Genomic DNA, 24,197 nt, shown 5'->3' with positions numbered 1-24,197 from the left:
CACTATACCTTTAAGAAGACGTCCCCCCTGTGCAAAATAATACTCAAGTCTCATTTGTATGGGTGATACAGTGTCACACAAAGTTTTGCTTAGAGACACATTTAACAAAATAACTACATGACTTTTAGTCATTGCTAGAGCTTTAGTCGGAATATTTTTTATCATTAAAATAACGGCATCTTTATTGGGACATACATTTTCAGTTTTCTTCTGTCAGCTGCACTTCTCATCAGCTGATAATTTCCCCACCTCATCATCATTCTGCCACACCAAACCAAACTCTGCATCCTCGCTGCATCTAAGGAGTAGTGCCATAGCTGCAGTGGTAGCTGGTAGCTCTGACCTTCATCCCATCGTATGTCCTGTATACAGTACACTCATACACAAAATATTTACGGGGCATCTGGAGAGGAATCACAATGTTGCTTTTTTTTTCAATTTTATTTATGTTCCAGCTTTATTCCATATTTGTATTGGATTAATCTTTTTCATCCGAATTCTGCTCCTGACAATTCTAATAAAACTAAGAAATAACATGCTATTGGAGTGTGGCTTAGGAAAAAACATCTCTCTGTGGAGGCTTATTTTTACTAATGAAGGTTGTGTCCAGAATGTGTGGAGTCTGCAGAGATGTTATCTGTCCCCTTAACCCTTTCTTGACCCATAGAGGTCCTGGAGGGTGAAAGTCAGAACCAGTGATAATTTCTGAGTATCTGCCTACTAATTGATATTTTTAGCTTTTTCTGTAAAATCACATGATAATTAAGTAGCAACTTGGCTAGGTTTATTTGATTTCCAATGTAAGAAGGCACACTTGAACAAATCAGCGCAGTGACTACAGAGTTTATATCAAACAGATGTAGTCTGCACTAGAAGATTTGTCCAACAAATTGTAATGTACATTTATCAGCGTTACTGGTCTAATGACTTTTACCTGTGTGAGTCTCCTCAGTCTCTGTTCACACACCACCTGATGGGAATGTGCTCCTGCTTCTGCTGACTCTGTAAACCTGCTGATTGAAACTTATTTTCGACGCTGTCAGCATGCATTTATCAGTGCTAAAGATCCTGACTGCTGATAAGTTGCCTTCCCAACACTTGTCAGAATGCATGAGAGAGATTTAAAGAAATGCGTTCAAACAAAAGATTGTGTTGATGAGAGGTGGATTCAAATTCAGTGAAGATTTGTTTACTGAACCTATATGCTCAGATAAACTCTGCTTCCTTTTTGTTATGTTGGTACTTTTTATTGGAGTAATAAGCAAGAGCATTTACTGATTAAAGTTCCAACACATATAATGGTTGGGTGAACATTATAGGCAGATGAAAAAAAATATCCATAATTAATAGATAAGTCAGTGAGTGTATTTTATTTGTAGGACATTTTTCACAACAATAACAAAATGGTTAATTAAGATAAATAAAATATTTTTTTAAATCTAAACCACAAAAAAATAAAATAATACATGACTGTAATTTTCTACACATTTTAAGGAGAAGTAAAAGGGCAGCAGGAACTTTTAAGAGCTTCATGAAAAACAATAACAACTGACAATTTCGTAATTTTTTTCTTTTACATTAAGCTATATAAAGTTGCATTAAATATTAATCAGAGTTTCTGTTTTTTGTCTTTATAGTTACATTCAAATGCAACAGTAAACATGTTAATACAGGAAGGAGTCAGGGCGAAATGAATATTTAGTTAGTTTGGTATAAACTTAGAAATGTACTTTATCAAAAATATTCTTGAAGTTTGAAAATTTCCTGTGGAGCATTGAACTAATATTTAGTGGTACAACCACTGGGTTTGCTTCACATCTGTGTTTCATGGAGTCAGCCAACTTCTGGCACCTGTGAACTGATATTCCAGCCCTGGATCACTGGGTCACATTCCAAAGTTCCTCTGCATTCTTGGTTTGCCTTAGAAATAACATTTTGGGCTCATTCACATTTTTTTTAGTTGGAAAAAGTTCGACTAAACATCCTGGCTACTCTGTAGTACTATAATATAAATGTTTTAGGGCTGGAAAGTTGACAGTTCCGTTACTTATGTTTGGGGTCGCTGCCTTGTTAAAACCACCAAACTTAAGAGGGATTCCTCTTTGGCACAGGGAAATGTGATCTGTTACAATATTTTAATGTTTTTAAACTGATCCTTTTTTCCCTGCGGCACAATAAATAGTACTGACAACATAGCTGGAAACATGTGTTACTTCAGTGTGGCTTGAACTCACTGTCTGAGGTTTATTGACAAATTATCTGAGGACCTGAACACCGAAAGGAATCATTATTCATTTATCAGCCCGCAAAATATTGTGTTGTTCCTTAATTAGAAATGTTCTCTTACTTACTAAAATCTCTTCAATAATTAGACTTGTTACAGTTTTTTTTAACTCTCCTCTGCATCTTTTAATAGTTAACGTGTTAACAGTTCGGTCAAGTCTAATCTTCTCGGTTGAATCAAGGGTCGTATTCATATGGAGCAGCCATGAAACCAACATTTCTTATCTGCTTCCAGACTGGTAAAGTTTAAAGCCATCCCTTGCAGCTGATCTGTCTGGATATCCTCGTGCACATCCCTTACTACATGCAGTGACACAAAAACACCAACAATGGTGGACTACAGAAGTGTGGTGGCTTTTCAGTTGAGTTTGGATTTTATAACAAAACATTCATTGTTGCTTCCTGTTCCACAAAAAAAGAACAAAAACAAAACTTTTTTCCTCTGCTGCCTTATTGTTTCTACCCCTCTCCTTTTTGTTGGTTCTTTACTTCTGTTGCCCACCACTCAATGGCATGATACAAGTACTACAACTCCTATTAAGTTCAAATTCAATTTTATTTATAAAACACCTAATAACTATTAACTTAAAAAATGTGCATGCCTGTATATTTTGGTGATCTATTCTTTTTTTGTGACAGCACGGTACTTCTATTCAAAGCTTATTTTTGGTCTTACTTTACCTTACTTGCATTTGTGTTTTTAACTTTTTTAAAACTTTTCTTCAATAATTTTTCATTTTTTTTAACGTCTATACGTGTGGGACCCTTTTACTATAACACCTGTCACTTTGCCGCTGTTACACCGTGATTTTCCCATTGTGATACTAGAATTTTCTTTTCTATTCTATTCTATTCTATTCTATTCTATTCTATTCTATTCTATTCTATTCTATTCTATTCTATTCTAAACAAGAAAAAGCTATAACATGACAGAGGAAAAACAAACCCAAACAACTTAAGAATGTGACACAGCTATCCCAAATGTACCTTTTGTGATATATATATATATATATATATATATATATATATATATATATATATATATATATATATATATATATATTTTTTTTTTATTTATTTATTTTTCTTTTTTACAAAAAAACAGCTTTCAATGGCATTTATCTGCCTAAAAAAACGGAGTTGCCAATATTATTCTAAAATATAAGAACACAAATGTATAGCTTGTGCCTTGTTTGATCACCTTGGCAGTGGCGGAGCAAGATGGGGGGCCAGGCGTGGCCATGGCCACCCTTAAGCAATCATTGGCCACCCCTGTGGCCAACCCTACCATTTTCCCTCTGTTAACAACTGTGTGTAGTTCATTAGACAGTTGGTAAAAAATACACTCATATAATATGTTTCAAACCACCATAAAGATCTTAAAAAACAATGTATTCAAGTATTTTATTTTTTACAATACGACTTGGAATTATGGGTAACCCAGAGCGTAGATCAAAACCGTAACCGTTACGTACAATGTGTTAGCGACAATGGATACCAAAAAAAGGTACGTAAGCGGATTCCAGAAAAGAAAAAGCAAAGAAAAGCTGCTGGAAGAACAGAAAAAACTTCCCAAAATAAACATGTTCTTTCAAAGAACCAAAGAGGGAGAGGTGGACGTTGTTGCCACAGTAAGTAAAGATTGCGACCAGGAGATGAATGGAGATAGCTTGGGTGAGGAGGAGGTGGTGAAACTCAAGGTAACTCATTTTACAGCAGAATACACAAAATGATATCCATGTCTAGTGAAGGTGAAGAATGATGAAATGATGAAGTGCAGTGTATTCTCATTATGAGTTCGTATGAAATCGTACGAAAAGTTATGCACCGTAATTTCGTACGTTTTGGACGTTTTTTTCGTCGTATGGGCATGCACATCTTACACAACATTCAAGAACATAGAATTTAAAATACAATTAGCCCTAACCCTGACCCTAACCCTAAGATATAAAACAGCAAGCAACGTAGTTAGAGACATGAATAAGTGATTATTGCACTGTTTTTGCCAGTTTTACGTCCGTCCGCGGATCTGCTTTTTTTGTCTGTCTGCCTGCGCATGCGCACTGATCTGGTTTTTTGAAACGTATGAAATAGTGTGCATAACTTTTCGTACGATTTCATACGAACTGATAATGAGAATATGTTGTGAAGTGTGTATGTGTGTGCAAATTTCAGGTCGGTTGTCTACAGCATGTTGCTTACGGGCCTATTGTTGTGTCTAACGCTATTGAATATATGCGTCTATTTGTTAGCAAAGGCTGTATGAAAGTATAGTTTGTCTTTATTTAGAAAATGTGGATGTTTTGTTCCTTAATTTTCCAGTTGGAACAGTGTAGATTGACCCTGATGTTCTGGTGCCTATCCATTTTCGTCAACCCTTATAACAAATTTCTGGCTACGCCTCTGCACCTTGGGACAATAAAGGTATTTCTAATGTGAAACTAAACTACTTTTTTAAAACTTTATTGGATATTAAAATCCTGTGAGAAGGTGATGTTTTAACGCTTTTATTCAGAATATTGGAAAAGCTTGCAGCTCAGTTTCAAACATCCTGAGGAGAACCTTTGGGGCTGATGTTCCACAAGTGTGAGCTAATTAACCATTTACTAGGTGGGAAAACCGCTGGGGGACAGAAAAACAAACTCCCTGTTATCTCTCCATCAAGCTGCACAGCTTGTGCCTGTCTGGGGAACAACTATGTGACTATGGAAGAAAAACGCCCCTTCAGAGCGCAGCGCAGCGCAGCGGATGGAGACCTGCGTCCTTCCAATCATTTCCCAGTCTGGTCCTGAAGTGACAACGTCTCATGCCCGGAGTCCGCTTCACTTCTGCTAAACTCTGTGGATCTACTCTTGGATGAACTGAAACAGGCAGCCTTTTTTCCTTAACAAGGAAGACATAATATCGGATCTATGAAAAAACCCACGTGGATTTGTAAAATCTTTTTAAACCAGAAGGAATGCATATTTTTTTGTTAGTGAAACTAACTTTCCTGTTGTCGCTGATAGGAATAACGCGAGGTGAGTGGGGGAGAAGTTTCTTAACACTGCTTAAAAACAAAACTGGAAGAGTTTTATATGAGCTAAACTTTATATATTTATATATATATGAAACTTTCTTGTCAACTGAAGGAACTTTTTAAAACTTTTGCAAGTTTACTTTCTGATATGTTTATTTATTTTAATATGAATTGCATTTTTCTTTTTTTTTCTTTAAATTAATTTCTTCTGGATAATTTTATGTTTTTTAATTTGCCTCAGGTGGTTGTACATTTATCCAGCAAACAGAAAGGAAAGAAAAAAAGCCTATTAGCCTCTGCACTGCAAAAAAATGTAAATCTCAATAAGTCATTTTTTTCTTAAAATAAGTGGATTTTTCTTGAAGAAAGGAGTTAAGTGAGACACAATTTACATTTAAAATAAGAAAAAACAATTGCATTGTCTTATTTTAAGTGCATATAATCTAATCATTTTATTTTAACAGTTAAAATACTACTTCCCTTGGCCAATCATCTTATTTACCTGCTCAAATTAAGGGTAAATACATTAATTTAAGACATTTTTGGATCATTTTTGCAGTGTGCAGTTTGGATTTAGTATTTCTTCTCATATTTCTTTTAAATGCTTTTAAGCAGCATATTAGAGCATTCTGTTGCCAAACTACTAGCAAGTTCCTCTATATCCCACAGAACTGAATCTCAGTTATCAAGAGTTGCAGGTGGACTTCTCATTTAAGAGGGAATACTTTTGCAGTTCCTGATTCAAGTCTGAGAAGAAAATATATCATGGTTGTTTCTGCTGCTTTGCCACAAGCTCAGAACCTTTAGGATGTATTGCAAAGTACATTTGTGTTAAAATGTTGCTTTTGCAGGTCTAAGATGCTCCATGCCCACAGAGTCATGTTTGAACCAGGGGAAGTGTGAATCAACTCCGGATGGCAATGGAGAATGCAAGTAAGTTCAACATCTGCCCCATGTCTTGTGAATCTGCAAGTTGTGACAAATTCCTGCACAGTGGGATTGTGGAGTCTGCAATGACTCAGAGATTTTTGGGGTTTGCGTGTGAGGGAGATGAAACAGTCAGCGCTCACTCTGCTGGATCTATTTCTGGGTGGCAAATGGTCGGAGGATGTAGAGAGAAATGAGTGGTGGACCCTTGGTGAGGCCAGGGGGTCACCGTGAGGTACGGTGTTTGGGTATGTGTTACTGCCGCCACATTCTGCCGTCTCTCCAGCCAAACTCTTCGGCCCTAAATCTTGTTTTTCTTTTCTTTCACTCAGCGACAGCTGGGTTTGCCAGAAGCCCGGCGACTATTGTTCTCCTCTGCGATTAATTCTGTGTGACTAATCTGGGTGAGGCTTCCCAGAGAGACCCTCAAACCCCGTCCTTTTGCCGCCCCCTCCGCCACACACCCTTCTCTGGGGATTTTGTCCCCTCCTCACCCTCTCTGATTGCCCAAGACATATGGCTACACATTTTATAATCTATAAAAGATTTCAGAAAAGGCTGTGATTAATAAGTTTAAGGGTAAACCTGTAGGCTTACACCTTTTCTTGCTTTCTTGTTTAAATTCCAATGCCGGTTTGAGCCGCAGCAGTCAGATTGTCTCACTGCTGGAATGACTGAGTCGGCCAGGTCAAAGCTTCGGACAGCAACAAGTGGGCAGTCATCTTGGACCCCCGCCACATCTTAATTTGGCCTGCTCATGTATTCACTCATCTCTCACACACACCCCACCTCCTCCTCACTGGGCCACAAAGCCATCATTGTGCCCCTGCACTGTCCCACTCCTCAGACGTCTCCAATTTTACATGGAGGTGGGCATTGGGTTGGTTTCGAGCAGGCACACAAGGCCAAGCCAGTGATTGTGTTTTTCAGAGTTGCACTCTTTTCGTGCTGGTTGTTACTGTGGCAATGGATAATCAGCAAAAAGTTTAAGGGTTGCCAAAGCTTAGACAGGTCATCAGAGTTGGAATACTACATATGTTCAAAAATGAACCAGCACTAAAGTTCATTCACCTGTTTTCAACCCCGCTTTAGTTTTCTTGAGGATTACTAATTCCAAAGTGGAGAATTGTAGAGGATTTTATTTTAAACAGCCCATCATCAATGAGTTCTGAAGGTGTGAACTGAGGGGAAGCAGTTCATACCAGTAATAATATCTTGCAGATTCCAGTAGTACAATGGATGACCCAAATCAAAGAGCTTCAGAGCAAACCTTCTTTCTGTCCATGGAGATGAGAGACGTCAGGGCGATTCGATGGAGGGCCAGGAAGGAGGCTGCTGAGAGATCACATACCTCTGTTGGCACTGTGTAGATTGCAGAGTGATGTGACCTGGTGAGGATAGGATTGCTTGAAAAATAAAAGTTCAACTTTTGTCATTTTTAACAGAAGTTAATCTCTTGATCTTCATAAAGTAAACCTTTTATTTTTATTTTCTAGCGGCTGCATTCTTTATCTTTATTTAAAGCTGCTACAAAAAGTAATGTTTCTTGTTTTGAATGCTTTATGACTATTTTGTCTCATATTTTTAAATTACCTGCAGTGGAATCTGAAAGCCCATTTTTGGTGTTCCAAAAAGGAAGAATGTAGGATGACGTTCTTGGCCCGAAAAAGCCTTAGCTAATAAGAATCACCTGAAAATCTTATATTTAAGAGATGCAAAATCAAAAAAAGACAGCAGAGCTGCAAAGCAGGTCAGATTTAAAGCGGTAGCTCAGGACTATTACAGTCAGAGTCTGTTAAAAACTTTCAGTCAGGTTATATCTTCAGGTAGTAGATAACCTTCTTAACATTTTCTCTAACTCCATTTGAACCGGTACCAGAATCTTAACCCAATGGTTTGTTTAAGTGGGACCTACATTATTATGTATTTAACGCAACAATAATTTTGGCGATATAGGCTCTCAATGAGTGACAAAGAAGAGCCATCACTATTTATTATATCACTAGGTGAAACAGTGAAACCAAGCTTGAAAGGATCATCGAGTGGTGGTGGGAAAAGAAGGAGGAAAAGTCCAGGATGAAGTGTGACAAAGCGCTAAAAAATATTTGGTGCCAAGAGGAATGAGACACAAGTGGCACTGAGAACAAACTAAAGGAAGAGCTAAAGCTGCTGAACTATTCTGGTTTCTCTGTTAAGATGATGGATTTTGTGAGTATGCGGCCTTTCTAATACTGATACTGGTGAGATAGAAAGGTTTATAAGGTACTGCGTATTATATTACCACAGGTGGTGTTGGTGCACAACAAGTCTGTCTATTTATCGCACCCCTGTACTAAACTTCCTCTAAAAGGACTAAGTAAACACTATCAGGAGGAATGCTTGATTTATTGTTCTATTTAAGGATTAGAGGTATTGTGGAGGATTTTGGCAAATTTTTCAAAAGACCCATGCTCTCCACTCCAAAAATGCACATGAACAACCCTGTAACTGAACATCTGCTCTAACCCCTAAATCCCTCAATCACTATAAAGAGCGGGGACTATATAGTAGACTTTATAGCGAACTCTGTTAACTCACCGTTCGGACAGATGATCAGTGGTTTTTGCTCCCTGTTGGTCTCATAAATCCTCCTCCACTGCACAGTGCCTGCGCCATCTTTGTTATTAGTCGCTGCTGTCAGGTAGTGACAGCCTATTGGGTCAGCAGGCTGCTGTGACAGCAAAACCCAAAATGTTTGCATGGAGAGCTCTCCGCGAAAAGCATTTTGGGATATATCTGCCTCTTCTGAGGCCTTTTTTTCCCTGATGCACTTAATAGACACTTTTTCTCTTACAACCCTTGGCCATTTTCAGAGAACCTCTGTGAAAAAGGTGAGCTTCAATGACTGTCTGAATTTAAATCAGGTTCTTTGTTAAAATTCCTGTTATGTTATGACATAATTAAGACTTATCCTTAGAGGAGCCTAGGGGCCTTTCTATGGCGGGGTGATTCATAATTCAACATTAAGTAGCAGTAAAAAAAAAAAAGTTACTGTGAAGAAAATAGCTTCGGAACTGGAAGTGATTGCAAGTGTTCACAGAAAGAAATGTATCACCAGTTTAGTTTAAAATCTAGGATTACTTCAAGCGTTTTGCAAGTGACTGTGTGTCAACAACTGACACTGGAGTTTTCAGTTGCATAAGTCTACCTTAGTTGACCTGTTTGAAAGCATCTATCGTGGCCAACTCAAAGTACTTAATCTGACACTTGTTTAAAATGTCAGCAAACTGAAAACATTTACCCCAAATTTTAATAGAATATTTAACAGTTAAAATACCTGTGGGTGCGGGAGTGTATAGCAGCCGTATCTATTTTTTTTTTCTTTTTTGGCATCTCTAAGTTTAGATCTGAGGTATCCAGCAGAAACACAGCCATTAAAGATTTAAAAACATTAGAGCTTGAATCTTGCTGCTGAAAACCTGTCTACTTTTTAGGGGTTTTATCAAGTTTTTTCTCAGATAACAATCAGAGCCATTAATTCCTTTCTGGTATGTGTCTCTGCTACAGTATTCATTTACCTCAATGAAAGTGAGCCCTTGTCCCTCTAGTTCTGAGCATTCTTCAATGGCAACCCTGTTTGCCCCAGTCAGATGAGTCTATCTTAACTCCCCCCTCACGTCCTTTACTCCCACCCATGCGCTCCTATTCAGAGTCAGGAAGCAGTCTCAGAGTGGCTTGAGGGAAGAAAAGGTGCCGTATCTGATCATATCATCACACAAGCAGAAGCACATAGTGTAACTCTTTTATATGGCCGCCGCTGCCAGTGTTAGGTTCCCTTTGGCTGTTGAGAGGGGTTTTCTACCTGAGAGAACAACATGGTTCTAGAGAATCCCTGCACAGTAGACATTTGAGCCTCTGTGTTTGGCATATGCCAAGACAAATCACATAAACTTTGATCGCAGTCACTGACAGTCTGCATGAGGGTGTGTATGTGTGTGTGAGAAACAAAGGCCCTTTGCGTATTTCAAACCACACTTCCTCTTTTCTATTATTTGCCTTCTGCCAGACCACCTGCTTGTGGGTTGAAGCATAATAACCATGTGGGCTATCCACTCATCAGCGCAGCAGCGTGCTCCGTAATACCCATGATTACTTGTGGTTTTTGCCCATTGAACTCCACACAAAAACAGATTGACGATGTCTGCCAGGTGTGCCTTAAGCTTTGAGTCACTCTCACTGCCGGACGCAGAAAGGCTTTGCTGAATATTTAGGAGAAGGAGATAAGATGGCTTTTTTATGGAAATAGACTGTAGGTTAAACAACAGCTCTGGTTTTACAAGGTGGTATAAATCAGTACTACATATTATCCTTATTGTTTATAAATCACATTAACAGTCCACACAGGAACTTTGAAATAGGCTAGGGGCCAAATGGTCAAATAATTTCTTAATTATTAGTGTTACAGCTGTGGAACGCTGGGCTAGCACCCTTACAGGGTGCTAAAGTGTTCATGGGAGTTTGCCCTACTGGTCCATATATGCTTTGTAGACCTGGAGAACGCATTCAGCTGTGTCCCTCATCATGCCCTGTGGTGGGTACTCTAGGAGTCTTGAGCTAGTACCCCTTTCCTAAGGGCCATCCAAGCTACTGTTCTAGGGGGGCAGGAGTTTGGTCTGCATTCCCTGTGTTAAGTTCAACCTGTTTTCAAAGCATGTTGGACTTTAGTAGGGCTGTTTTCTGTCCCCTTTATGGGCAGGACTTCTAGGTGCAGACAAGGGCTGGAGGGGGTCTGGTTTGGGGAACAAGCAGATTGGCTTCCTACTGCCAAGACCTACAAAGTGCACAGTGGCAGTTTGCAGTTGAATGTGTGAAGCCTCTCCTATTCTGACTCCATGGTTCTTGACTGGAAAAATGTGGCTTGTTCTCTTCATATCAGAGTTCCTGCCTCAAGTGGAGGAATTCAAGTCTCTTGGGATCCTGTTCACAATTGATAGACTGAATTGTGCAGCTGCTGCTGCTTTAATGTAGACATTCCATCACTGTGTTGTTGTGAATATTGAGCTAAGCCAAAAGATAAAGCTCTCCATTTACCAGTTGGTCTACCTCTCTAAGCTTGCTTATGTTCATGAAATCTAGATCAGGACCAAAACACTGAGATTTCAAATACAAGCTTAGGGGTTAGGAGATCCCAAGTCTCAGATTAGAGTCTGTTTTCCTCCACATTGAGAAGAGTCAGCTGAGATGGTTGGGAAATCTGTTTTGAATGCACAATGAACACCTGCCTTGAAGCCTAGGGGATGGTTGTCTCTCAGCTGACTCTGGAACGCCTCAGACCTCCCCACGAGGAACTGGAGGAGGTGTCTGGGGAGAGGGAAGTCTGGAAGTCTGCTAAGGCTAATGGTCCCACAACCAATTCCCTAATAAGTGGAATACTATGAGTACAAGTACAATTGTTGAAGCTTGTTTGTTTAACTTAACTATATTGCAGTTAAAGCGGGGCATACATTGTATGATTTTTTGCCCTTTTGGGGCCAATTTTCCAGTTATGCCGAATTTTCAGACCGGGCCAACTTACTGCCTGATCGTGCGTCCTGTGTCGTGTAGTGTAAAGGGGATAACGAGGGGCTATTAGCCTCTCACCACCACCTCCCAATCAGGAATCATGAGGTCGGAAGAAACTCAAATATGTTTGAAATTCAGTCGACTGTCATGGGCAAATCGATCAGTGGGCATACGCAAACAAGGAATCTTCTTCCTTTTCCTCTCAGATGAAAACACAGAAGCATGGCGAGGCTGTGAGTGAAATTGAGTTCTTTCTGTAAAATTGACAGACTGTAGTAGCCACATTTGGCCAGCCATGTCTTTGCCCAAATATATTGTCACATTTTCTTTTTAGGGCTTTCAGCAAACATAATTGCACAAATTGCCAAGGCAGCGCATTTCACTGTAGTGAGCTTCATATTCCTCTTCTACTTGTTTGGTTTCCAGATAGACGAGTCCGAGTAGCGCATCAGGTCACTGTTTTTTTTAAACAATCCTATCAAATTATGATCTTTTAATTAATTTTCCGATCTATAAAAAATGCACTGGGTAATATAATGGTTTATTTTATATTGTAAGTATTTAAGTGGTTTTAACTTAGTTTCCAGTCTATTATTTTTTTCCTATAGTAAATGAAAACTATTTGTTGTAAAGGAATGTGTGACACAATGAAGTATTGAAGGCAGTGTCAGAAGTGTTCTAGTGAAGATTCTCATTTTGACTCTGGCTGATGTCTTAACTTTGCCCCCCTTTTTCTCCTCACCATTCTTTTTTTCAATGCTTGAATCTTGCAATTGGAGCTTTAATACCATGTGTATTTATCTGTTAAATGTTTGCCACAGGTTTCTGTTGAAATAATCAAACAGTCTGGCATTAATGATTTTTTTAGGTCATTTTGTAGGTTATATATTTGAGCACCCAATTCAAAACCAAGAATAGCAACATTGGGAACCGAAACAGCTAAAAGTTTTTAGAACGTATTGATTATGTAAATAAATCAGATGTGGATAATAGGCAAACTTGCATGTAGACAGAAATATCTGATTATGTGCCAATGTATAAACAAGTAAATGATTTATATACACAAAAGAACAGAATAGGATAATCTAGCATAGGCAGGATTAATGATGGGATTTTTTTTCTGCTACACGTACAACCTGAGGGTTCTTTGTCATTTGCACCTTCGGAGTCCCGGAAAACCTATAAGTGGTTCCCAGCCTCGTAAAGCAGGCTGTAGCAGAGGTCATTAAAACAACTCAGTCCCTCAAAAAACACTTACTCTCACACACACACACACACACACACACATAAGCTAAGTGTTTGGTCCCTGGGGAGAGCTGGTTCTTTCCCATGGGCTGCATCCACATTGCTCCAAAACTCACAGGGTCACTAATGAAGGCTGCCAGATGTGGGCCGGCCAGGTCAGCTCTCCTGTACGATTACAGAGGAAGGAAAAGAGTGATGAACATAAGGAGAGGGCAAGCACTGGAGGGTCCTGTAATTTCTGCGGCCAGTTGGGATTCAGTGGTAACTTTGGTTTCAGTTCCACCAAAAACAACAACCATGGATTTTGTAGCAGAATTAGTTCTACTGGGTAGGGTATTTTTATCCCAAAAGAGCCAGATTGTGAGTTGGAAGCTAATTCTCAATGTATTTTCCACTGACAAATTTCTCCTCTTGTGGTAGTTAAATTTACACTGTTGTTAGCCATGACACAAGCTGCTGGGAAAGCTCAGGAGAGGGCAAGAAAAGGAGGAGAAAGACCGGGAGGAGAGGCCCCCTCTCCCTTTGGGCAAAGCTTTTAAAACAGATCAGACAAGACTAAAGGGGACTTAGGCAAGGCACAGAAGCAAACGGCCAGGAAATGAGAAGCAGTGGGGTGGTGGTGGGGGACAGACAGGATGAAGAGAGGGGAAGTCAGAGGTACAAACATGGTCCACTAACCCAGTTTGACTCCCAGATCACGGCGTCTAAGACATCACAGAAAAATCTCAGTTTCTACATTATACTATAACTTCCTTGATATTCTGCTCACATTTAAGCTTTGCAGGTATAGTGAACTAATATTAGCTATTTAGTTTTTCAAGTCATTTTGTTCAGGTACTCAGCCTACATTCAGGTTTTTAACACCTGTTACTTTAATTTCCAAACAGCCACATTTTTAAAAGCCATGTAAAAATACATGGCTTTAAAACTTTTCATAAATGTTTTGTCCATAAGTCAATAAAAACTCAGCTGACTCTTTTTGATGCATTTAAAGGTACACTATGCAACCGGTGTTGATTTTCCAGCGAGGCTCCCCCCAGAGGGCGAAAGTAAAAGTGCACTGTCGTAAATATGCACAGCTGTTCTCCTGGTTTCTCCGTCAAGCCAGGCGCGGTTGTTTTGAGCTTAGCAGACAGGCGAACGCAAAGAATGACTAATGCTGCGTTCACACCGCAGCTGGCGCGACAGAAGCAGCGAGTTTACATGCAACGTAACGTCAAGGCACAGCAAAAGGTCCCGCGGCGCGTTTTGAGCAGCAGGCGCAGCACGTCTGAGCAGCTGAAGCAGCGCATCGGGCGCGTTTAAGCATCTGACGCAGGGAGAGAGACACAGCGCTGATGATCACTCCTCTTAAACAGTTTTTTGACGCCTAAATTAACTTAAAATGCAGAAATCTGCCGGCAGAATATGCAGTTTGGATTATTTAGATGAAAAACACCTACCAGCTGCCGTGGTGAACCGCGAGGAGGCGACCAGGCCAGAGGCTGCTGATGAAGGGATCCCTACTGTCGGCGCACCGCTGGTATGTGGGGGTCTGAGCGGCTCCGACAGGCAGGATAATAATCTGAATGAACTGACGGCACTGATTACGTTTTCAGGTGTATTTTCTGACTTAAACACATATTAAAACTAGTTTATTCCCACTGATCACAGCAAATATAGCTGCAAGGCAGAGAAAGGATAGTGAAGCTCCGCCCAAAGTGCGTCAGACACACTTTTGCACCGCGCAGCCAGAGCAGCAAAGCTGCTTCAGCCGCGCGTCAGAACTAACTGGTACAAGCAGCAAAAATGAAGCAGCAGACGCGATTTTGCTGCGTCCGATGTGAACGTAGCATAACTGCACAAAGATCGCCACTGTGCTAGCAATGAGCATGCTTTTAACTGGGGGGTGTAGCAGTTCTCGCCGTAAAGCAAGACTGACTCTCACGAGACTTCTGAGCCTGTGGGTGCGGGTCGGTGCTCCTGCAATTGCAAGTGCGGTATTTCCCCCACAGACCACCAGGGCGGCCGAGAATACCTTTGTTCAACCTGAAATGAATCATTTATTCATCCATAACGTTATGGAACACATTAATTAACTGAAAAATGTTGCATAGTGTGCCTTTAAAGTTAAAGAAACACATATCTTGGGAACAGCTTCATTGTAGTTTTCAGCAGTCTTGAAATCAATCATTTTTAACTCCTGTATATTATTTTATTTCTACCCAACTGTTTTGTTTGATCGAAAAGGCTCAGGATAATATATCTGTTTTGAAAAACCCATAAGCAAACAGTAAAATAATAGTATCTAGTAGGCTTGAACATTTAAGAAATGTTCCAGGGAAACCATTGCCTTACTTAAATAATAGTTACATAATTAGTTAAATAATGTTTTCTGTAAACTTTCAGCTTGTAAAATCGAATTAAATTCTAAACAACATACATTATTCAGTAAGGTGTTTGGTTGAGCTTGTTTTTTTCCATTTCTTTCACACCTCCTTTTGCAAGGTTTTGATTAAATAAAAAAGTGGCATCATTACAGTTGATAGAATAACAACCAGTTCATTTTTGTTCTATGGTCTTTTTTTTTTACTTTATTGATGATTATGGTAAAAATGAACTTTTTTTTTAAATGTGACCAAACATGACTTTGTGTCTCACAGAGCTTTACATGGCACAATAATTGAATAAATAAATAACCTAATTCACTAAGCCTCTTAGAAGGCATTCAAAGTGAGCTCCAGGCAGCTGCCTGAATTTGTGTACTCACTCCAGGGTTTTATTTGTGTACAGTGCACATGTGTAGCCCACATATTACATCTCTCCATCTGCATGTGACCTCAGAAAGATGGCAGATGGCAGATTGGCCCGACAGTCAGGAAAACCCCTTTAGAGTGACGCCTGGCTCAAGGTCAGATGTCACCACAACATCTGCTGCAGGCTCGAGCCGCCGCCCCGGCGCTGTCGTGCGTCCCGTCGGTGGAGCAGACCCGTTGCCACCGGCTACTGCGGGAGCATTAGAAGAAGCGATGAGCGAGAAGTGAGCGCAGAGAACAATGAGTGCTGCCGGGGCAGGGATGACAGAGGAGATAATAACAGTATCGTCCTTACAGCAGAGATAATTCCACTGCTGTCCTGAAGTTACACTATACCTCCAAACACCTGATATTTGCTCAGCTTCTGATTTGTTCCTTTCTTTTCATGTCTTCTTTATTTACCTTTCCAGCTGCCTGGTTTACCTGCTGCTGTTGAGATTACACAGCTCTGCAGGCCACCAGATTTCACTTGTTGAAGCAGCTGCTTGGCTCTGTTTGCTTTGAACACAGAAAAGCATCAATAAAGAAGTCTCTGAATATCTATTTTTTATCCACGTTTTTTTTTTTTTATGCATTTTAGACCCCATGGAAGCAGTTGATTTTATGAATGTAAAGGCCTTTTAGTTACAAGGGGTTTTGTCAAGTTAAAAAACAAATTGTTTGAATTCTTTGCCCAGCGTGTGCTACAGTTGACCTGTGGTTAACACCTCCGATGAAGTGTGTTTGTGCAGGGCATCAATCAGCGTAAGGGCGTGGGGTCTTTATGTTTGTCTTCTAGGCCTTGTGTGAGATACTGGGCTACTTTGCAAAGTTTCAAAGCCTCTTAGAATTTTTATTTTTTTTCATGGACCCATGATGAGCAGCTGCTTCTATTCAGATTAAAAATCAGGAGAGTCTTGAGAGTAAAAACTCCTTCACCACCAGCTTCCCTTTTCTCTTTTTGAGAGCCCAACCAAGCTTGTTCCAGTTGCCTTTTCGTCCAGACTCTTTTGTCTGTCTCTCTGTTTGTGTGTGTTTTGGATTTTGAGCTTTGGTCTTGCTCACTCTTGGCCCCAAACACTTGGAGAGAAGTATACGATCCATTTGGAGTCAGTTTGGGGAAAGTCTCAGAGGGCATTTAGAATCAGTTATAAATCTGAGAGGGATGTCTCACCATGAAAAGAGGCAGTTAGACAAAAGTGGGTTGAACTGGTTTTGGAGGGAAAGACGGTGCACTGAGGTGAAGAACTGGATGCCAACAACTGTTCAGGAAGTGGAACCAGCAGTGTGGGCCAGTTTAGGAGAAGAGGGGGGTTCATACAAAGATGAGAGGAGAAAGAAGAGGGAAATGAGGGAAAAGAGGAGGTGTAACAGCTGAATATGCCTGTGCCTGGAGTGAGGTTTGAATTGGGAGTTGAGGGTGAAGGTTGGGGGGTTGGCAACAGACCCACTTATGCTCCTTCTTCTTTCTCTTCCCCTCTTGTTCCTCCTTTCGCTTGAAAGGACACAGGAGAGAAGAAGGCCATTCACATGCCGACACTGCAAAGAATGTCAGACTCATGATGTGCATAATTTCCTCCAACCTGTCAGAAACATGCAGCTTTGATCAAATTCCTATTTGATATAAAAAGTGTAATAGAACACTTTTTTAAGATGTTTTTTTTCTTGCATTGCTCAGCATTTTCCTGTTGCCTTGCTGAAAAAGTAGTGGGACAGGATGCCTTGATGGAGGAAGGAGGCAGAAAGGCTGCAGATATGGGAGACGAAAAGGGGAGGGAGTGTTGGATAGGGTAGTGTTGGCCGGGGCAGCAGCTGCTGTCTCCTCATTAACATGCGCACCTGCTCCCAGCGGCCTTTTTCCAGCAAGCTCGTGTGGCGCCTCACGACTCAAGCACTCGCCACCGCTGGGGTTTAACCGGACTGCCCTCCCTCCCACCCTAGAAACAGAGCAACCCCTTCCCTTCCCTATGTAGCAAAGATGCAGCAACTTTTTTAATGAAACTGAATATGTGAAAGAATTTGACATGTTTCTGATGTAAAATTGTAAAGATTGTATCTGAGATTGTCTAAGGTTCTTTAAACTTTCTGATCCCCCCTATACTGACAGATCATAAACATCCTGGAAGATCAGTATCTCTTAGAATATTCAACCAACTTGTCATTACTGTTGGACCGTGGGAAATTTGATTTTGTGATCATTGGACTATTTTGCTCAGACATCTATCTGATGATAATACAGTTTGTATAATCAAAGGCAGATTGCACAATAAAAACAATTGCATGACACTTTTTCAGGAAAACTTAGCTAGTTCTAGGATTTACCACCTTTTCCCTTCAGGACTTTTCTCAATTATTTTTGATAAAGATACAACAATGTCCGAAATTTCGAGATTTACATCCATCTTTACATAACAGTAGGGTGACCATATTTTCATTTGGGAAAACCAGTCTAGGTAGACCACGTCCTTGGAGGATGCAGCCCAGGTTTTCGAACAGAGCAAGAGCCTCCGATTAAGAACAGGGCTGCCCGCACTGACGCGGCTCAGGGATTACGTCACACGCAGCGTCGTGCGCAGTGAAATCAGGACATTTCCTCACTTTCTAAAAAAAACCCGGGACGCCCGGGACAGGACGTGAAATACGGATATGTCCCAGGAAATATGGACGTTTGGTCACCCTACATAACAGCATCACAGTTGCAGATTTGATGACTTCCGATTCATCTGTGTGAGGCCAGTAGATGGGTATACTGCAGTTAGCAACAATACAAAATGTTGTTGTCTACTTAAAACAATGCTCCATTGGTACTTGAACCATATGAGTGTCAAACAATTTTAGAGCTCCTTCCTCTAAGGTCAAGTGCTACTACCCACCAAGTGAGATAAATTCTGTCCTATTTTAATCAGGGTTGTTGTTCCTTTAGTCAGGATCCATATCTCTCTTACTATATTAGAGGTTTTGGCTGAAGACAGACAAACTGATGCTTTTTGTCTTAGCTCTGGAACAGCTCCCATATTGCTGCAGATAAGGCCTAAATCTATCTGTCTGTCTCTTGCTCCATTATACCAACATAACTGTTGGTAAGATGGAACAATAATAACACGCCATGATACCTAAATGTCTCCACTTGAGGTAGAGACTTACTGAAATGCATTGAATGTCCTTTCCCTGTGCGAAGGAATGTTCTTTCCCTGTGCGAAGGAAAATGCTAAGGAAAAATCTTTAAAGCCTCATCCCAAAGGTGCTTCCGTTTTGACACCCCTTCCACTAGTCTAGTATTGTAGTAACCAAGACAGAGATGTACGGAGACAGCGACAAGACCAAGACGTTTAAAGGCCAAGACCAGGACCTTTAGAGGCAGTGACTAAGACATTTAGAGCCAGAGACCGAGTCTTGATCTTGGCCTCTAACGGTCTCGGCATTGTCTTGGTACTCGGTCTCGGTTGGTGTGGTCTTGGCTACAACACCACTATCCCCATGAGTGGCTACAAACTAGCATGTTTGAGCATGCAAGCCAACATAGACTTTGCAGCCCTAATCACAGATGCCCTAACATAAACAACAATGGTAGACTTTAGAGTTACCTTTGTGTTTTGGAATCTTTGTTTCAGAAGCTATTCAGTTTATTGTGGTTTTTACTCTTAAATGTTTTGCTGCATTGTCATCTGACCACACAGATGCCTCTTGTCTTCACCACACCACTGTTATGGGGTAAGTATTACAACACCTAGGCAGTTTTAACACCTACATTTGTCAGCTTCCAATGGATGTAACCAACGTTTTTTGCTGCTTTGGTGACATTTGACTTGTCTTTGATCTCCTCGTTTAAGTCAATCAGCAATTGTCAGACAATGTCCTGCTTCTCCATTTCTGCACGTTGAAATGCCACCACTGGCCGCTACTGTTTAGGTTGCAGGGAGCCAAGCATGTGATGTTTTCTTTTCCTTGTCATAGTCCGAAGGCTATATAATCCCCTGAGAGGGGGACGCTGTGTAAACACACAACTGTCCCCTCAGAGGGGCCACAGCTCGGTCCCCACACACACACAAAGGTGCTGGTCTCTCTGGGAATGTTTGGGGACGTGGCCCCAGCGAGGGTGTTAGCCCTGTGGGGGCTAACACCCTCGCTGGCTTTAGTCAGGTATGTTAGAGGGTTTGGGTTTTGATGTCGTGGGAATGTTGCTCAGACAGGATGTTTTTTTCCATGATATTGTGTCTGCGAGAGACTGAACTCACACACTATTCAAAGAAAAATTGTGTTTTAATATGAAAAAGTCAGTAGAAATTTCGATACATTTCCTTTAATACTGACAGACTTCTTTCATTGCCTGTCTGATGCTGGGGCAAATCCTCATGGGGCAGGAATGAATAAGAGCACTGGGGTGGTGGTGTAGTGCTTTGAAGTCTCCATAATGTTGGCTCATAGCTCAGACTCTGTTGCACAGCCTTGTCCTCAGGATGAATGAGTGCTGACAAAGGATCAGACTGAGCACATTTCATCCCTGAGATGCTCGGTGGTGCCAAGATGGCTGATTCTCTACCATGTCAGTTTTTGAAGATTCTTTTGAAGAAAGATTTTGCACAAGATCTGAAATATTGCAGATGTTTTTGATGCAGTTTGTTTGTTTGGATTAAGACTTGGGAGGCCTGTTTTGTTAAAACCACTGCTAAATACTGACTGCAGTATTGGGGCTGTAAAGGTGTCCAATGTCAGTGTACTCACAGACCTGTTATCATTTACCTTTTTAAAAATGCAATGTGTTCCAGTTCTTTTGTCAAACTTTGGGATGTTTCTAAAAAGTTGTAAGATTTGCATTTTATTGCAACTGCTCACCTGAATAAAAATAAGATTCCTTGAAAAGTCCCAGTGTATCATCCCGCTGCTTTTAATGATGCTGCTCACTCCAACTTTAGGTGTGTGGCCCTTTTGTTGAGCCGTGTGCATCCTCTGGGGACCACGGCTCCACTCATTGTACTTTTAAATGTGTGAATGTGCCTCTGTGATTGGCTCCTCTGTCTGCAGGCGTTTGTTCGCTGGGGTCCAAGTGATGTTTATGACTCAGACACAACCTTTGAGAAACATCACAGGAGTTTGGTCCCCCCCACCTCTCCCCGTTTTACAGGGTCTAACTCATTGTTCACTGGGGGTGATGGTAGAAAGATGGATGTGTCTTTTATAGCATACTTTCTCATGGAAGTGTTGCTGTGAGGTAGGATCTTTTTTGCTCCAATGGTTGATTTATAAGCACAGTTGCTCACTGTGGAGGGATCTTTGCTTGTTCAAGGCATTAGTCTTTACTGGGTGGATAAAGACTATGGAAAGCCATTCTGATCCAACCAAGCCTTTTTTTACGCTAATTTTATGAGAAAAATCAATTAATGGAAGGTTAGATATTTGCTGACCTACACAAGCTGCTGATTAAATGTTTTTCTAGTGGTGATTATTTCTATGAAGAGTATGATAGATGTTTTGCAATTCAATAATTTCCTCCCTCTCAGACTGACTTAAGTTATGCTGCAAACCTTTCAAATGCAATAGACAATTAGTACTCACTAAGAGACTCAGCTTATTAGTTTATCACTATGAGCTTATATTTGATTTCGGCTCTGATTTTAGATTTTCTTGAAATTCATGTTTGTCAGTTGTTCAAATGTAGACCAATACAGGTGCAACACATACTACTATTTATCCAGATCCCACTGATTTATGTAGACTGGTAAAAAAGGGAACCAAGATTAATTTGTAGGGGTAGATAATTAAGGAATATAAGTACTTTAATATCCAATAAAGATACATGTTGTAAAAGAAGTAAATAAAAAGATAAATAATGACTTATGATAATGTATAAGCTGATGAGAACAATACAGAATGACAATTTACATATTTATCAAGTTTTTCTTTTTTTATCAAGCTGAAAATAAAGCAATGTTGAAAGATTGCTCTCATTTATAGCATAATGTGTGAAGTTTGTCCTGATTTTTAGGTTCTGGTTGGTTCGATCATATAGCACCATGCCTGACGGAATGCAGTAATAAAACAATACACTCCAAATTTGGAGTGGAAGATCAAATGGAAATTAGTCAAAACGTGATTTTCTAATAAGAACATTGATCCGATTCTTAGAAAAATGTCAGATTTGTGTCCTGCCTCTTGCTTACAATCCTGCAAAAGTGGATGAAAAACCAAAAACCAAAATACACTTCACGAAAGAGCTGTTGCCTCTTATTTAGCTTAATTTTCTCATTAATTTTCTCATGATCAGAGCCTTTAGTAAACAACTGGTTGATTGCTCGTTAAAGCTAATCAAGGGATGGTTGGTCAATTATGTTTACTGGCTAATTGATTTTTGCATATCTAATGATCAGTCCTACAAATATCACTCCTTGTCATCTTGACTTTTTAAAATGGGTGACTGATACAGCTTGGGGAACAAGTGTGTATTTTACATAGAATTTTTCCTCTCATAGTAAATCCCTCTTTGTACATTTATTCTTGATATCACAGCAAAGGCTGGTAGCAAATAGCTTTTATTGCCTACATTAGAGTGTGTTGCACTTTCAGAATGCTTTCCTTTATCTATGAGCTTCAAACATGAATTCTTCCTCTCTCCCTTTATATGTGGGCACTCCCCTTCTATATAAAATGTTTGACGTTTTGGGGTATTTGTGTTAGTGATAATAATGTGGTAAAGCTTACTCTTGTTCTCCTGAGCAGTTGCTTATTATCTTCATCATTTAACTAATTTCAGATATTTCTAATATCTTAATGTCTCTTAGCTTTACAACATACAAAAAAGGTTTTAAGGAGGCATATTCTCAATTGAGTCAGATCAAAGCCTATATTTCACCATTAAGAGAGTCAAAATTAAAACAGAGAAACACCAACTTAAATCATATCATCGATATTCGCCACTGACCAAACATGCTGCTATGTCCAGATGCCGAGATGGATACGTTGGGAGCAGGTGCCAGTTTCATGACCCATGCAACAACGGGCCATGCATGAATGGAGGCACATGTCGTGCCGTCTCCAAGGGAAACACGGTGGATTTCAACTGCACCTGCAGAATTGGCTACACCGACCGTCGCTGCATGACACCCATCAATATCGCTTGTCTCAGCTCGCCGTGTCACAAAGGAGGTACCTGTGAGCCAGACGGTCCGCAGAGGTACAGGTGCCGATGCCCACCTGGGTGGACAGGTAAAAGCCATGAGCTTTTTCGTTTTTTTCAACTTGTTATGTACTAATTCTGCACAGCTTAGACTCTGTATACTCTCCTATTTGCTCTCAGGAAAAGACTGTGCAACAGCCGACCCATGCGCCTCCAATCCCTGTGCCAACGGCGGGGATTGCACTCCAGTTGATTCCACCTTCATCTGCAGATGCACCCCATTCTTCTTTGGACAAACCTGCAAACAGGATGTCAACGAGTGTGACGCCGTCCCACCACGGTGCAAAAATGACGGGATATGCATCAATGAGGTCGGGGGCTACAGATGCCAGTGTCCTCCAGAGTATACAGGGAAGCACTGCGAGAACCGCTACCTTCCATGCAACCCCTCGCCCTGCCTGAATGGAGGTACCTGCAGCCCGAGGGGAGAAACCGACTACGAATGTTCCTGCGTGCCAGGTAACTTTAGAAATTTTGCTGATGGGGTCACTTAACGAAATTGAAGTCTACTTCAATGTCAGTTTTTAACTTTTAAAGAAAAAAAACAACAAAAGTTAAAACCAAGAAAAATGGTAAATGAACAGGCAGTTTGCAAAATGGCCTGCATCATATACGTGCCTTGCTTTAGAATTCTTTTCTAACATAAATGGGAATTAAAATGATTAGGACTGCTTGCTGCGCGTTAGCCAATGATGTCATCTAAGGCTTGGTTTTTCCTGCTTACTCTCTGTCCTGCTTGTGAATACACACAAGCCTTCGTGTGTGAACCAAGCTGGGGCAGGAAAGCTTCGGAAGCGTATCGTAAGGAAATGGCCCAAAGGACAACATCCGTTTCACAGGGTGGAATGAAGGAAAGCTCAGTCCTGCACAACAGCCCATCACCGTCACACAAGCTGACTTGTTTATTCTTTTTCTTACCAGTCAGTTCAGACGTTTGTGCACAATATTTGGGCAACTCTTCATATCATCTCAGCATTATCTTTTGTTATTTCAAAAGTCTAAAATTGATGGTTAAGGTTAGCTGGAGAATTTACATCTTAAAGCTGAATTGTTTCAAGTTTCCCGTATACATTTGAGCCTAGTTTGGGCAATTTAATGCATCACTGGTAAAGCATTGCTACTATTTTTCCTGGAAAAAGAATGCTTTGTGGAAGTTCAGATTTTATAACATCCATCCATCCATCCATCCATCCATCCATCCATCCATCCATCCATCCATCCATCCATCCATCCATCC

The 24,197-nt window shown here is 40.5% G+C and overlaps 1 protein-coding gene across 2 annotated transcripts in view; it reads left to right on the top strand.

Annotated features, from left to right (window-relative positions):
• Positions 1-5,045: 5,045 nt before the first annotated feature.
• Positions 5,046-24,197, top strand: part of LOC107098104 (neurogenic locus notch homolog protein 1-like) — a 47,350-nt gene continuing 28,198 nt past the window's right edge. The window contains exons 1-4 of one of the 2 annotated variants that reach the window (XM_015395570.1): positions 5,046-5,303; positions 6,154-6,235; positions 22,727-22,989; positions 23,081-23,419. In XM_015395570.1, the coding sequence (XP_015251056.1) occupies positions 5,243-5,303; positions 6,154-6,235; positions 22,727-22,989; positions 23,081-23,419 (745 nt within the window). In that variant the 5' untranslated portion in view covers positions 5,046-5,242. The remainder of the gene's footprint in view (positions 5,304-6,153; positions 6,236-22,726; positions 22,990-23,080; positions 23,420-24,197) is intronic. The other variant, XM_015395569.1, reaches the window with a different exon arrangement.

Source organism: Cyprinodon variegatus, unplaced genomic scaffold (assembly GCF_000732505.1).
Source record: "Cyprinodon variegatus isolate N-32 unplaced genomic scaffold, C_variegatus-1.0 Scaffold746, whole genome shotgun sequence".
NCBI classification, from domain to species: Eukaryota; Metazoa; Chordata; class Actinopteri; order Cyprinodontiformes; family Cyprinodontidae; genus Cyprinodon; species Cyprinodon variegatus.
Note: the sequence above shows the minus strand (reverse complement) of the source record. Positions and strands in the feature narration are given on the sequence as shown.